Genomic DNA, 16,483 nt, shown 5'->3' on the forward strand with positions numbered 1-16,483 from the left:
TTTGAGTTGGTGCTATGATATTTTAAATTTGTATCTTATAATCACTGTAGTATGCATATCAAAGGAAGAATTTTGTGTCCTAATTTATAATGAGGGGCTGGAGCAATAGCACAGCGGGTAGGGCATTTGCCTTGCATGCGGTCGACCCGGGTTCAATTCCCAGCATCCCATATGGTCCCCTGAGCACCACCAGGAGTAATTCCTGAGTGCAGAGCCAGGAGTAACCCCTGTGCATCGCCAGGTGTGATACAAAAAGCAAAAAAAAAAAAAACATACAAATGAAAATATTTATGTTCATGATTAAAATATGAAACAAAATTTGTAGTTGTTGTGCTTGATAGAGTTTTCTATTAATAATTTTAATATTCTTCCTCTGAAAAAATTTATAATTTACAAATCTTTCAAAATAGTTTTATTCTCTGCTCTATTTCAGCATACTTTGATTTTTTTTTAAAGCATTGCATATGACTCTATCTTCTAGAACTTCAATAGAAGCTAACATTTATGTGCCAAGACAGTGCAAAATGGTTGCTCTAAATTATCATATTCAGTTTTTTATTTTGTATTTAAGAAGCTGAAGCTTGGAAATGTAACCAACTAAACTAGTAGTTATTTGTGCCAGAGCATAGGGGGTGAAAATCCTTTGAAAAGTGCATGTTTATAAATGGTTTACTAAATGGCAGATAATGAACTTAAGTGTGCAATATTTATCACTGATTTAATTATTAATATAATTCATAAATTCTGAATATAGAATTAAAATTAACATAAGTCAATTAATCAGGACCTCAAAACTACATACTCACTGCCAGTTGATACCATAGATCATATCTCATGTAACAGGTGACTGTGACTTAAAATTCACACATTTAAATAAATTTCTTTCTGACAAATCTGCTGCTGCTGGTCTCATCTGTGTTTACTCTGTCCCTATCCTCTGGATAAATGGGGTCAGGAGACCAATTCAGGCATACTATTGGAAGTCTGATTTATAATTCTTGTCCTAGAAGGGAATAAAAAAATTAAATTGCATCAGTTTGTACAGCCAGGAGAACCATTTGCATATTTTATTCCACTTTACTTTTTGGGTTTTTGTTTTGTTTTGTTTTGGTTTGGTTTGTGGACGGGGGCACACAGCAGCAATGCTCAAGGCTAACTCCTAGCTGGGTCATCAGATTTCATTCCTGGCTGTTGGTGCTTAGCCAGACCATTAGGAGTTCTTCGACACTGCCCTCCAAGCAGGAAGCAGAACTAGGACCCCACTTTGAATGAAGAGCTAAGGGTTGTGAGTCTGATTGACCTGGAAAAAAGCAACAGGCCCCCTTTCGCCATCCTGACTATACATTATCCTTGACATTACAAAGAAACGATCTCCCCTTCTCACAGACCTCAGGTAATAGCTCAATCTTTACAAGCGGGCATTCTGCTGCTCACCACATACCTCAGGTATGTGGGAGTCATGGCTCTGGAGCCTATGTGTCTGGCCATACATTCCTCCCCAGAGATTGCACATAGGAGGCTGGCAACACAATGTGCACTTTGATGTCCTGATAATGTATGCTTATCTTGTAACCTCTTGTCCCCTTGTCAATGATTCTCCTTGCTGTAGCCCATTATTGATGTATAGGAGAAAAAAGCAAATAACAGGAGACTGCAAAGGCTGCTCTACACCACAGAGCCCAGAGAGCCTCGGTCCTCTGTGCTTTATCTTTCCTCTCGCTTGTCTTGTCTCTGCAACACCGACTGCCTGACCTAATGTTAACTCAACACTCCAGCATTCAGAGGACCATATGTGATGCCAGGGATCGAACTCAGGACAGCGTCTTCTTTCCCACAGGGAAGGGAAACATACTCAATGGTGTTCAGGGGTTACTTCTGGCTCTACATTCAGGAAATACTCTTGATGGGTTCAGAGGACCATATGGGATATCAGGGATCGAACCCAGGTAGACCATGTGCAGGCAAGAATGTTAACCACTATCCTCTCTCTCCAGCCGCTCACTCCACTTTAAAGACCTACCACAGGGTCAGCAATATCTTCTTTCTGTTTTTGCCAGCTTAACCATCTGAATACTAGCTTAGTTGTATTTCATTACTTTTAAATTTTATTGAAAGGACTGTTTAATAATAAATGGGTATCGATTCTAATTTTATTTTTAATTGAATCATAGTGAGGTAACAGTTACAGCATTGTTCCTGATTGGATTTCAGTCATATAATGTTCCAAAACCCATCCCTTCATCAGTGTATATTTTCCACCACTAATGTCCTCAGTCCTTCCTATTCCCTCCACATCTCCCAACACTATTGCAAGGACTTTTCTTCTCTCCCTCTTCCCCTCCCTCTTTCCTTCCCCACCCATTATTTCCTCTCCCCTCTCTCTTTCCCTCTTCCTCTTCCTCTCTCTCTCTTTCTCTCTCTCTCTCTCTCTCTCTTTCTCTCTCTCTCTCCCCATTCCCCACTTGGGCATGATAGTTTACAATACAGATACTGAAAGGTTATCATGTATATGCCTTCACCTACTTTCAACACTTGTTTTTTTTTCAGCAATATCATTTCTAATAATTATTTTCATACTGGTCGTTCTCTATCCTAACTGCCCTCCATCTCAACACACTCGTGGTAACTTCCAATCATTGACCAATCCTGGCCCCTGTTTTCCCTGGCCTAGCATATTAGTCTCATACTATTTTTTATAGCCAAAAAATGACTGCAGTAATTATTTCTGATTCATTTCACTCAACATGATACTCTCCATGCCCATCAATTTAAAAACAAATTCCATACCTCCAATTTTCATAACAGATGCATAGTATTCCATTATGTAGATGTACCATAGTTTCTTTATTCAGTCATCTATTCTTGAACACTCAGGTTGTTTCCAGATTCCAGCTATTGTGGATTGTGCTACAAGGAACATGAGTTCAGATGGTGTTTCTACTATGTGTTTTTCAGCTCTTGAATATATTCCCAGGAGTAATATTGCTGGGTCAAATGGAAGCTTAAGTTTTAGAAATCCTTGGGAAGAAGATGGGAGGCATCACCTTGCCCAACTTCAAACTCTACTACAAAGCAGTAGTATTTAAAACAGCATGGCATTTGAATAAAGACAGACCTGCTGACTAATGGAATAGAATTGAATATACTGACCATACTCTCAAATATTTGATCATTTAATCTTTGATAAGAGAACAAGAAATATGAAGTGTACCAAGGAAATCCCCTTTGACGTGGTTCTGGGAAAATTGGACAACTGCATGTGAAAAATTAACTCAGACCTCTATCTAATGCCAACCACAAAAGACAGATCAAAACGGATTAAAGACCTCAAATCAGACCTGACTCCATAAGATACACAGAAGAAAATAAAGGCAAAATGCTTCATGACACTGAAGTTAAAGGCATCTTTAAATATAAAACACATGGAAGGAAAGATAACAAATGGGACTACAAAAAACTAAGAAGCTTCTGCACCTCGAAAGAAACAGTGATCAGATACTAACACAGAACCATGGAATGGGAAAATTTATTTGCCCAACACCCATGTGATAAGGGGTTAATATCAAAGATATACAGTCAATATACAGTCAGTGCATTTATTGGAGGACTTCATGAAAAATGAAAGTTAATATCAAAGATATATTGGTAGAACATTACAAAAAAATCCAACCCAATAAAAAATGGGAAAAAGAAATGAACAGAAACTTCCTCAAAGAAGAAATTCAAAAGGCCAAAAGGCAGATGAAAAAATCCTCCATATTGCTAATCATCAGGGAGATGCAAATCAAAACAACAATAAGATCATCTCACATCGCAGAGATGGACACACATCCAAAATCACAAGAACAGCCAGTGCTGGGGTGGGGTCGATGCAGGGAGGAAGGGAACTCCTTCATTGTTGGTGGGAATGCCAACTGGTCCAGCCTTCTTGGAAAATAATAATGGACATTCCTGAAAAAGTTGTATTTCATTTTGGGGGAAATTTTTTTCACATGGCTCCAACACAGAGTGACAAACTCCTAATAAACTTAAAACAAACATTTGCTTGGGTCTGTCCTTTTAAAGTAGGGGCATGCAATAAAAAAAAGAAAAAAAGGATTTCATTTCAAAGTACAGAAAACGCTGCAGAGAAATTGTACTAAGTGAAGCATGAGGAGAAGCTATTTCAGCCCTCTTGACTTCAGGGAAGGATACATAAGAATTCAAAATAAAGATTTCTCCAGGCCTAGAGATTTTTAACAATAGGAGCTGATGATCAATGAAGGAAAGAAGTAGGCACTAATGATTTTTTAGAGCAGATCAACTTGACCTTTCATTTCTCATGAAGTCCTCCAATAAATGCATTGACTTCATTTTTCTCTCCTAGAATCCCAAACAATTATTTTGATTCCAACGATTCAATGGCATTCTGAAATGCTTTTATGAGGAGTCAAAGGGGAGAAATATGTTGTTCAATGTGTTAAAGAAATATTCAAGTGTCACGTGAAAAAATTAACAAAAGACAATTTGTGGGATCATTGAAAAATATCTAAATCTTATTTAATGTTCCTGGTCATTAAGCATGTAGACAGTGACTCTGTATGTAATTTCTTTTTCTTATCAAATATACCATTTCATCTAAGCTAGGCATCACCTTTTTTGGGGGCGGGGAGGGCATAAAAAAGAGCACACCGGCATTGCTCAGGCGTTACTCCTGGCTGTGCACTTGGGAATCACTTCTGGTGGCTCTGAGAACCATATGGGATGCAGGGACTCAGATTGGCCACGATGCAGAGCAAACATCTTTCCTACTATGCTACCTCTCCGGACCCAGCCTCTTCCCATTTATACCAATACTCCACAACAACCATAAGGCTAAATATCCACAATTCCTTTCAACATTATAGTATAGCAGATAGATCAGCTGAGAAAAACACTTCGTTGATTCCTAGCTAGGTTCTAAATGCCTGCAATTAGTAAGCCTGTGTTCTTGTCACTAACATGACTATTAGAATATGTGTTCTACCTGGAATGATACCATTCGAGGAGGCACATTTTAGTTTTACCTATTCTGCCTCAGAGTTTCTTAGCTTCCTGTTCAGAGGAGCAGCTGGTGTGAGTGTAGTGGAGAAATAAAAGTGGTGCTAGGGCTTTCAGGGCTGCTAGTGGGGATTCTCAGCCTGGTAGTTCAGGTCTGATGGTTCAGTGCTTGACCCAGAACAGTTTCCTTCTTGGATCTGGCCATGCTGGAAGAATCCGCATGCATAGTGTTCTGGGATCCGTATTATGCTGGACTCCAGATTGACCTCTCACTTCTCTCTGTCCCTTTGGGTCATCTCCCCATCTCCAAGAGAATCTTTAAAGCTAGTTAAGCAGAACTTCAATGATGAAATGCAGATAGTAAATAATTAATGTTTTTATAGAAAAATGTTTATATAATTTATATGCACTCATTAGTCTAATTTCTGGCCTCACAAAATAGTCCAGAAATGGAATATCTCAGTTCAGTGGCTTTAAAATCATAGCAATGTTTTTGAAGAAACTATGCTTCTTTCCAGTGATATGTTTTGACTTTAAAAATGCAGTTACATGACTTGAAAATTTTCATCTTGGAATGTCTTGTTGATTTGAATGAGAAATCAATTGAAGAATTCAGATGTAAGATATTTTGACATATACTCACCCAACTGACAAGAAAGGCTCCTTTGATTCAAGTCTATGAAAAAAAATATGAAAAACTTTACTCAACAATTTATTACTCTTAAATTTGTTCTTAGATGAATATAAAAAAGTATTGTACTTTCTTGATTTAGAGTGCATGATTTAACGTTACTGTAAAATTAAAAATAATATCTTAAAATCTAAACTGTACTAATTCAAAAACTGGCTGGGTTAATTCAATAGTGCAATAAAGAGAGAATTAGAAGGGGAGCATGAAATTTGAATGATCCATTAAAATACTTTTGCTAGTCTGATCCTGATTCATACACTGGTTTTCTCTGAATAAATTTTTCAATATGTCTGCTAGTGGTTGTTGTAGTAGTGAAAAAATTATGATATATTTAGCTACACATTGGCAGAATCATTTATTTCCAGAAAATATCCTTTAATGAAGAGATATGCAGCATGCTTTCATTTACTGCCAGCAATACCCCTTGTACATCACATTTTGATTCCTCCTGCTTCTTCTTGTCTCTTTAATAAGTCAAGGATTTTTTTCTTCCTCTTAACATATTAAAGGAGAATTCCGTAGTTTAGATAGATACATATATGTACCTCTACAGAGATAATAATACCATAAGAATGAGTTTCAAATGACAGCAACCAAACTTTCATACTTTTATATCAAACAAAATACTGTAAGTATGAGCTTCAGACTATAAACAAGTTAACCAAAAAATGTGCCTGTGACATAGGCAGAGTTTGGGTGAAAAGGAATGTGGGGACACTGGTGGGAAGAAGTCCATATTGGTGGACTGGTGCTGGAACATTGTACATCTGAAACGCAACTATGCATAAGTATGTAAATCATGGTGCCTTAATATTTAAAAATCATTTTTGAGGTAAAAATATTTTTAAAACTTTTAGAAATGTAGCAGTTGCATCTACTTTGTTGCCTTTTCATTTGAATTTATTTATTTTTAAATGAAGCACTGTGAGATACAGTTACAGACTTACATACTTTTGTAACTATGTTTCAGTCATACAATGATCAAGTACCCATCCCTCCACCAGTGCCCATTCTCCACCACCAATGTTCCCAGTTTCCTTCCCACCACCGTACCCTCCCTCCCTTGACCTCTGTGACAGGCACATTCCCTTTTACTTTCTCTCCTTTGGGGTCTTATGGTTTTCAATACAGGTAGTAAGTGACCATCATGTTTGGTCCATAGTCTACTTTCAGCAACCGTCTCCCGTTCCCTTGTTGCCTGTTTCTGCATCGGATGTTGTATACAAATAAGATTCAGGTGTGGCAGTTGAGGCAGCATCTTCGTTATAACTTGTAGCAATAGACCATTAATAAAACACACTTTACAAAAGGTAAGTAAACCAGAAAGGGCTCTGTTTAAAAATATCCTCTGACTTCAGATACTCAGGATACTCAGGAGACAAGTTGGTAGATGTACCCGGTCACTTATAATTCTTCTAAGAAAAGTGACCTAGAGGAGTCATGCAAAAGTCATTTATAAGATGATAATAGTTTAAGTTAAAGAAAGTATCGATTATTTAAGCATTTTATCTAAATCCTGGGCTTAGATGTTTAAAAAGCTTTAAACATCTTAAAATGTTTCCAGGGTCCTGGAAGAGGGTGATATTGCTAATATCAATTTTTAAAACTTTTCTATGAATCTAAGCAATGAAGGCTTTTGGGGCTGCATTTCACTCTGTGTGCATTAAAATATTGACTATAACTATGTGACCAACTGATGCACATGTGGACAAATGAGTGTGGGCTTCTTCTGCATATACTTCTGTTCTTAAAATCCTAGCTTGAAGGGGAGCGAATGTTCAAGCTATCCTTATAGGGAGCAGCAAGAAGGGAAAAAGTTGAGTAAAAAAATGTTACTTTTTCCTTTTTCTGATACCAACATTATTTGTACATCAATCTTAATTACATCATGTTTATTTACTTACGTATTATATAGCTAAGCAAACAGAATATGGGGAGGAGTTGGAGATAAAGCATGAAATATGTTTGGATATGCTACTTTATAAGACACTTCTTGTGCCAAGTGAGCAAAAAAAATTTCTTTGAAGAAACTGAGGGGGTGCAGGGGGCAGAATTTCTGTAAAATGGGATACAGGAAACTCTTTACTTAAACTTCCAACATCATGAACATACACATCTCTTTTGTATTTCATATTCTAAAATGAGAAATAAAGGATATGAATAATTTCTGTTCCCTGTTTGCCTCCAATTTTAGCTTGACATTGCCCAGATATTGGTGTGTATGAGATGCTTGTGGGAGGTGCAACCCTCAGCCCTCGTAATTCCCTGTTTTGGACAGTCTATATTCTATCCCTCTACGGTATGTTTTTTAGTTTATTGATAACATGGTGGGTTGGAACGATAACACAGTGGGTATGGTGTTTGCTTGCACGCCGCCGACCCGGGTTCAATTCCTCCATCCCTCTCAGAGAGCCCGGCAAGCTACCAAGAGTATCTCACCTGCACGGCAATGCCTGGCAAACTCCCTGTAGCATATTCAATATGCCAAAAACAGTAACAAGTGTCACAATGGAGACGTTACTGGTGTCCACTCGAGCAAATAAATGAGCAACGGGATGACAGTGAAATAGTGGTACAGTGATAATATGGCAAAAGAAAAAAATATCATACACTTGTCTTTTTTTATTTTGGAGAGGGGCATATGGACTTGATTTATTTCTTGTTTTGTACTCAGGGATGACTTCTGCTAGTGCTCAGGAGTCATATGTGGTGCCATGGACGAAATCCTGATGTGACTTGTGCAAGGCAAACACCTTGCCTGCTGTGCTACCTCTCCAGTCCTCACTCTTCTCTTATTATGCCCTACCCCCATCTCCATCAGAAAACTCTCTCACGTGGCTTTCATATTTCTCTCCACTTCACCCCTAGGCTAGTTCTAAAGTAACTTACCGCAGCTCAGCTAGCCTCAAAAATGTGACTTCTTTGCTCAGAGTTGCTCCAACTTCTATACTGGCATCTGAATGCTTCTTTCAATTCTTCTACCTATATCATTCCTTTATGCGCTGTATTATAACTTTGCCTTAGGGATATCATAATAACTGGAATAAAAGCAAGACCAATCACTTTTGCCTTTCTATCAGCAATTACTGTAGTGTTAAGTTCAAAATGTGTTAAAAGTAGTCCTTATTGTTTTTTTTTTCTTTTTGAGTCACACCTGGTGATGCACAAGGGTTACTCCTGGCTTATGGACTCAGGAATTACTCCTGGCAGTGCTCAGGGGACCATGGGATGCTGGGAATTAAACCAGGTTGGCTGCGTGCAAGACAAAAGCCCTACCCACTGTGCTATCACTCCAGTCCCTTATTGATTGATTTTCCTATTTTTTAAGGTCTCATTATAGGTAAGTGCTAAATCAGAGCATGTAGGGCCCTAAGTTGCCCCATCAACTCGGTGGCAGATAAAGTTAGTCTCACAAGCAAATTATCTCCTTCATGTCTTCTTCATTCACCACTTGAGTTCATCGCTTTATTCAACACTTGCAAAAAAATAGATTGTATCCTTTCAAGTTTCCAATACAACACTTCTGGAAGAACTCAAAGTGTTTATAATGATGTGAGAATGAGAAGTCTGACCAATGTTCTTTAAACCAGGGATTTGCAAATTCTGGTCTAGAGACAAATTCATGTCTTTACCCGATTAGGTTCAACCCACAAGCTAAGAACAACTTAAAAACAATTAAAAAGGTGTACTTAAATGCAATGGTACTCTGACAAATAAAAATTACATAAAATAAATTTTTCAGGGCCCATAAGTAGTCTTATTGGAATCCAGCCATATTTTTCACTTACATATTGTTTATGACTGCTCTGTGATATAGCAGTAGTTTTAGTAGTTAAAACAAGAACTGTATGTACACAATCTTAAAAAAATATGTGCTAAGGCAAGAAAATATTATTGGAAGTGGAAACTAAGTCTCAAATATGCATCCTTTATTTTTACACTTATGAAGATATTTTTCCAGATATAGAAGTTAGAAAAACTCAAATTTCTTCCCTACACCACTAAGTCAGTCTCTGAACTAAGATAGATTAATTCCTTAAAAAGGCTGTTTTTATCACCACCTTTATGGACAATTTTACTAATCACATAAAGATGTTAAGATATTTGGAAGGTCTTTCACAAACATGTGGCCTCACAACAAATTTTTTATATTATCACTTCTTTTACTGAGCATTTTACTCCAGGAATTATACCATTTGCTTTGCTATGTTTAAATAATATATAGAAATTATAACCTACATCTCCCCCTTCTTTTCCAGCTGCACAATGTATGCGTGTGTCTATGTATTGAATTTTCTTTGACCTAACCCAGTAGTGCTCAGGCCTTACTCTTGGCTCTGGGTGCAGAGATCACTCTTAGCAGTGCCCCGGGAAGCATATGTGGTGCCAGGAATTGAAATGGGGTCTGCCAAGAGAAAGGCAAGGCGAGGACCACCTGTTCTATCTCTCCACTCTCTGATATAATTATTTCGAAGTCTAACCCGTATATTCCTTTTGTAAAGGTAAGCCAGATACTTTCGTCTTTAGGGTTAGTACTGTCTTCTAATCCTTCTTCTTTACTATGATATTCTCAAGAACGTAGTCCTTACGTAAAAGGTTAGCACAGAACCATTAATATCTGTAAGAATATTAAACCTGTAGCTTTATTTAGACAAGAAACTCCTGATTGTCCTGTGTTAGGCCTCCACTGGCCAAGTGGAAGGTAGCTTCTAATAGTCTATGAGCCGAGCAGAAAGGAAAAGTTTCTGATCATTAGACTGTTTACGGCCGTGTGACATCTAATAGCCTAGTTCTCCCTCTTAGAGAACCTGACAAGCTACTGAGAGTCTCTTATCTACTTGAGAAAGTCTGGCAAGCTCTCGGTGGCGTATTCATATCCAAAATGCAGTAACAGATGTATACATCCCTCTCAGAGAGCCTGGCAAGCTACCGAGAGTATCCCGCCCGAATGGCAGAGCCTGGCAAGCTACCTGTGGTGTATTCGATGTGCCAAAAACAGTAACAATAGGTCTAATTCCCCTGACCCTGTAAGAGCCTCCAATCATTGGGAAAGATGAGTAAGGGAAGGCTGCTAAAATCTCAGGGCTGGGTGTAATAGAGACGTTATTGGTGCCCACTCGAATAAATCGATGAACAACAGTGACAGACTTTCAGCAGTGACTGAAGACAAGCCAGGAGTTACAAACATTTTCACTGGTAAAGTGAGGTGGGGAAACTTGGTGGCAAGCTGCCACCTGATCATCCTACCATCTCTCTCATCCTGAAAATGGTGAATAACAACAGAAAGAATTAACAGATGCATGTGAAATGAAACTACTTTAACCAAATTCTCTATGAGGGTTCATCACATGGAATCAGCTTCTCTCCCACTCTGGGTTGGTTCAGAATTTTATCATACTTTTAATGAATTATATACCTTTCATCATAGTTAACTCAAGAGCCAGTGGTAAAGAATCTTGAAATTGTGTATTTTAGAAATAACTTCCTGGCACAGAGGGCATTTTTCAAAACTTCAGCTGCGTGATGCAGTTTGTTAACTAAGGATTAACCTTCTTGACTAGATATGAAAAGTTCACTTTTGTAACCCCTTTGGAGAAAATTGTCTATCAATTTATTCCTTAGAAGTAGATGACAACATTTGTGCTATGCCCAAAGAGAATGTTTCTGTTTCTCTCTCTCTTTCTATTTTGTTTAATTAAGTAACTGTTTTGTGAAGAAAAGGATTGATGTTTATCTTTCTGGGAATCACTTTTAACAGGAAATTGATGGGGAATTTAATAATACTCATTCAGGCATTGCTAGAATTACGGGATTACAAGAAAATAAACACACCATAGCCTTCAGAAAAACAAGCAGCAGTGATATGAAATTGATTGAGAAATGAAAATCAATATTTAGGGCCAAGGAGTTTTTATTAATACTTAGCATAAAAGCTCAAATTTCTGTGTAAGATCCAGAATATTCAAAATGCTTTATAGACATTGATTTATTAAACGTCATGACAGTATTGGAGGTAGAAATCATTTTGCATATGAGGAATTGATTTCCAGGGATGCTCACTTCTGTCCAAGTTCAGACAGCTAAAAAGTGTTTAAGCTAGGATTTGAGTTTCAGCATTCTAGTTTCAAAGTTTTTGAGCTCTGATCCTCTAATCTCCCATAGCATGCTATCCCTCATTCCTTTCTATAATTATTTAGTCATTTAGTGTTTGTACTTAGGGAGCACATGTAATTACTTAGTGTTTATATGACACTGTCACATCTCTTCTCTACATTTAACTGTATGAAGGAATCTTATCAGTTTTCCATTTGTTAACATGCTGGATATTCCCATAATGATATCTCTTATACACTATTCACAAACCTTTAAAATGCATCCTCACCGAATGTCTCCACTTGTAGGTGTCTTGAAAATAACATGTCCCAAATTAAATTCACTGTTTTCTTCCTTCATTCTCTTCCAACTTTATCTCTAATTCAATGGCATCACCAGTCACCCATTACATAAGAATCTTTCTGAGTCTTACTCCTTTCTCTGCTCAATTTCAGTACATCCTCCTAGTTCTGCCATTTTTATTGCCTAACGTTCTCTCATTGCATCTTTGGTTTTGTTATCCCTGTTCAAGTGATAAACTTTCATGCCTTGTATTGACATAATGCACTCAATGATCTTTGTTCTATAATATTTCTTTGGTATAAGACTATATGTAAGCAGAACCATCTTTCTCATGTAATTGTGCTTATCTGGACACTTGTAGGAAATATTTCTCTTGAGGAGGAGCTCTTTAGCAGTACTGAGAGGGCCCAGGGGCCACTCTTAGTGGGTCATGACATGTGAATGGCTAAATTCTAGAATCAACTTCACTGTCCTGCTAAAGCCCAGTGTACTGGGGCCACCAGGCCATAACTGGTGTGCTCAGGTTGACAAATAGTTCTGGCGCTCTAATTGTGGAACCTGTGCCTGCAAGACATGTGCTCCTGAACACAGAGTATTCTCCTAGTCATATGAGTTATTTTTTTTAGCTTTAGCCCTTCGAGTGACCCAGAGTCTCTTGCCTGTTTGCCTGGCTGTCTTACCCGGGGCCTCTTGGAGGGGATGGGCTCCAGCTTCCCTCCCTACCCCGAACAGAGCTCCCGGTAGCCGAAGACCTCTAGAACCCAGCCACAGCCATGCTCAGGCCCCTCTCCACACATTCAGACAAGCCTCACGCATGCAGGTACCGGCAGAGGAACCCAGGTGTGTGGGACCCAAGGCTGAGATCTCCAAGCCTGCTTGGGTCAGGACTGGGCCTCTTCCGCCCAGATCTCTTATTTTCCAGTAGCTAGGCAGTCACACCCAGGAACTGCCCCCGGTGCTGTGTAATCCCATCAATGGCCAACATCTGGAGACTTAAAACTAACCTCCCGGAAGATATCCTATAGCCTACTTCTCCCTCTGGGAGAAACTGGCAAGCTACCGAGAGTTTCCTGCCCACATGGGAGAGCCTTGCAAGGTCCCCATGGTGTATTCATATGCCAAAACCAGTAACAAGCTGGGTCTCATTTCCCTGACCCTGAAAGAGCCTCCAATGCGGTATCCTTGGGAAGGACGAGTAAAGAGAGGCTTCTAAAATCTCAGGGCTAGGATGAATTGAGACATTACTGAGACTGCTCAAGAAATTTGACGATCAACAGGATGATGATGATGATGATGATGATGATGATGATGATGAGCTTTAGCCCTTTATATTGTTAAATGCATGTATTTACAATGAATAATTTATATGTATAATAATTTGGATGCTGATAATCATATACATCTTATTTATATATGACACATTTTATATAAACCCCTTATATGCTTTTATGCACTCTTTCCTCATTTTTTCAAAGTTTTATTTTATTAAAGCACCGTGAATTACAAAATTCATAGTTGGGTTTTGACATACAATGTTCCATCACCAGCCCCACCATCAGTGTCAACTCTTTCCACCAGTGTTCCCAGGTTCCCTCTCCTACCCACCCACCTTAACCCCAGCCAGCCCTCTTGACAGACACCTTTTCAGTTTAGTTATTAAAGGGTGTCACGATTTCAATTTTGGTGACTCTGTGGCCCAGATAATTAGCTTCATCATTCCTTACCGCACCCATATACCCAAATCCCTGTGGCCCCTGCCTCTGTTGTTTCTCATCTATCTCCTCTCCACTTCCCCTTCGCTCCATTTCTTCCTTTTCCTCCCTATACTCTCTGGGACCAAGGGCGATCTAGGCTTTCCCCCTATAAACCACTGCATGTTCTCATCCAATTACTCGAAATACCATATATATGTAATATCATCCGGTATGTGTCCTTCTTCTGGCTTACTTCATTTAACATAGTATCTTTCAGTTCATCCATATTGCAGCAACTTGTATCATTTCATCATTTCTTACAGCTGTATAGTATTCTATTTAGTATATATACACCACGTCTTCATGATCCGCTGGTCTGTTGCTGGGCATCTAGGTTGATTCCAAATCTTAGATATAATATGAGTGCTGCAATGAATAATGGTGTGCATATGTCCTTTTGAATGAATGCTTTTCTGTCCTGGGGGTAAGATACCTTCTGGTGAAATTGCTGAGTCACTTGGGTTGCTCGATTTGAAGTTTACTGAGAACTCTCCATTGAAGCTGAACCTGAAAAAATTCCCACCAGCAGCGGATGAGAGTTTATTTTTCACCACATCCCTGCCAACACAGATTGTTCACCTTATTTTTCATATGTGCCATTCTCACTGCTCTGGGATGGCATCTCATTGTCCTTATTTGGATTTCCATGATAATTAGTGATGGTGAATATTTTTCATGTGTCTGTTACCCACCTGTTGAAAGGTTTCTGTTGATTTCCTCTCCTCATTTTGTGATGGTTTTTTTTTGTGTGTTGTTGTTGTTGTTGTTGTCGCCAATCTTTTTGTTGAATCACCATGAGATACAGAGTTACAGAGATGTACATGGTTGGGTTTCAGTTGTACACTGTTCCAACACTCATTGCTCCACCACCAATGTCCTCAGTTTCCCTCCTGCCACCTCCCCCAGTTGGCTGTCTCTATGGCAGACTCTTTCCACCGCCTTCCACCCCCTACCCCACTTCTCTCTCCTTTTGAGCATTATGGTTTGCAATGTAGATACTGAGAGGTTATCACGTTTATTCCTTTACCAATTTTCAACACAGAGTTTTTATGCAGAGTGATCATTTCCAACTATCTTTGCCATAGTGGTCCCTTCTCTATCTCAAATGCCCTCCCCTGTCAGCACATGTGTCTGGCATCCAAACATGGACCAGTCCTCCTGGCTCTTGTTTCTACTATTCTTGGTTTCATACTATATATTTTTTATGTTTCACACCTAAGTGCAGTTATTCTATGTCTGTACCTTTACTTAAGACTCATTTTACTCAGCATGACACTCTCCATGTCCATCCATTTATAATCGAATTCCATAACTTCATTTTTCCCCCTAACAGCTGCATAGTATTTCATTGTGTAGATGTACCATAGTTTTTTTAACCAGTCATCTGTTCTCAGGGACTCGGGGTTGTTTCCAGATTCTGGCTATTGTGAATAGTGCTTCAATAAACATAAAAATGCAGATGGCATTTCTGCTGTATAATTTTTGACCCTCAGGGTATGTTTCTGGGTTGTCTGAAAGCTCAATTTCTAGCTTTTTGAGAAATGCTCATATCATTTTCCAAAAAGGTTGGATCAGTTGTCACTACCACCAACAATGAAGGAGAGTCCCTTTCAAATTTGGCCACATCCATACCAGCACTGGTTGCTCTTTTTTTTTTTAGCATGTGTCCATCTGTGGTGTGAGATAATATCTTGTTTTTATTTGCATCTTCCTGATGATTAGTTATGTAGGTCATTTTTTTCATGTGCCTTTTGGCCATTCAAATTTTTTCTTTGTAAAATTTTCTATTCATTTCTTCTCCCCATATTTTGATGGGGTTTGGTGTTTGTTTTCTTGTAAAGTTCTACCAGTGCCTTGTTTATCTGATACTAACTCCTTACCAGAAGGGTATTGAGTAAACAACCTTTTCGTTTCACAGGTTTTCCTTTGTTTTGATTTCTGTTGCCTTTGTGAGTGCCGTTATATCATAGGAGATACTTTTAAGGTGCAGATCTTGAAGGATTCTGCTTATATTTTTCTCAATAAAAGTTCTGGTTTGATCTCAAGGTCTTTGATCTACTTTGAATTGACTTTAGTGAAATGGAGTAAAGACAAGCTCTTCAACAAATGGTGCTGGCAAAACTAGATAACCATGTGCAAAAATTAAAACTGGATGAGTTCCTAGTATTTTATTACAGTGCAATATGGGTTGGCAAGGACGGCTTCAAGACTGCTCTCACTGTTCTCTTAGTGCCTGTAGGAGTTAATTATGGCATACTGAAAATTGCAGCTTTATTCTAAGCTACATATTTTTTGAAAGTAGGAACTCACTATAATTTAACTATATTTCACATATTTCAAACTGTGCCTACTTTATAGGAGGTTCTCAGTCATTTTAACAGATAACTCATTTCCTGTTTTACAAAAAAAGTCCATTACTTGTAAAACCCACTCCCTTTAACATAACTGAAAGTTCCTTTACAGTCTGATTTTAGTGCAGTCATAGTCTTTGTTTTCTACCACTTCAGCTTATGTTTTATGTTCCAGCCATGCTGAGCAAGCTACTTAGAATCTAGATGGTATCTTGCTTTCTCCCATCTCTGCGTTTTGACATAAGATGTATTTTTGCAGAAAGAACTTGGAC

At 38.5% G+C, this 16,483-nt stretch overlaps 1 protein-coding gene across 8 annotated transcripts in view; it reads right to left on the reverse strand.

Moving 5' to 3' along the window:
- RALYL (RALY RNA binding protein like) overlaps positions 1 to 16,483 on the reverse strand; it is a 722,346-nt gene that overhangs the window by 118,967 nt on the left and 586,896 nt on the right. For 6 of the 8 annotated variants that reach the window (XM_055125634.1, XM_055125632.1, XM_055125635.1 and 3 more), the window contains one exon: positions 5,663 to 5,695. The exons of the other annotated variants lie outside the window; for them this stretch is intronic. In XM_055125634.1, the coding sequence (XP_054981609.1) occupies positions 5,663 to 5,695 (33 nt within the window). The remainder of the gene's footprint in view (positions 1 to 5,662; positions 5,696 to 16,483) is intronic. 8 annotated transcript variants of the gene reach the window in all.

This window comes from Sorex araneus, chromosome 2 (genome assembly GCF_027595985.1).
Source record: "Sorex araneus isolate mSorAra2 chromosome 2, mSorAra2.pri, whole genome shotgun sequence".
NCBI lineage: Eukaryota > Metazoa > Chordata > Mammalia > Eulipotyphla > Soricidae > Sorex > Sorex araneus.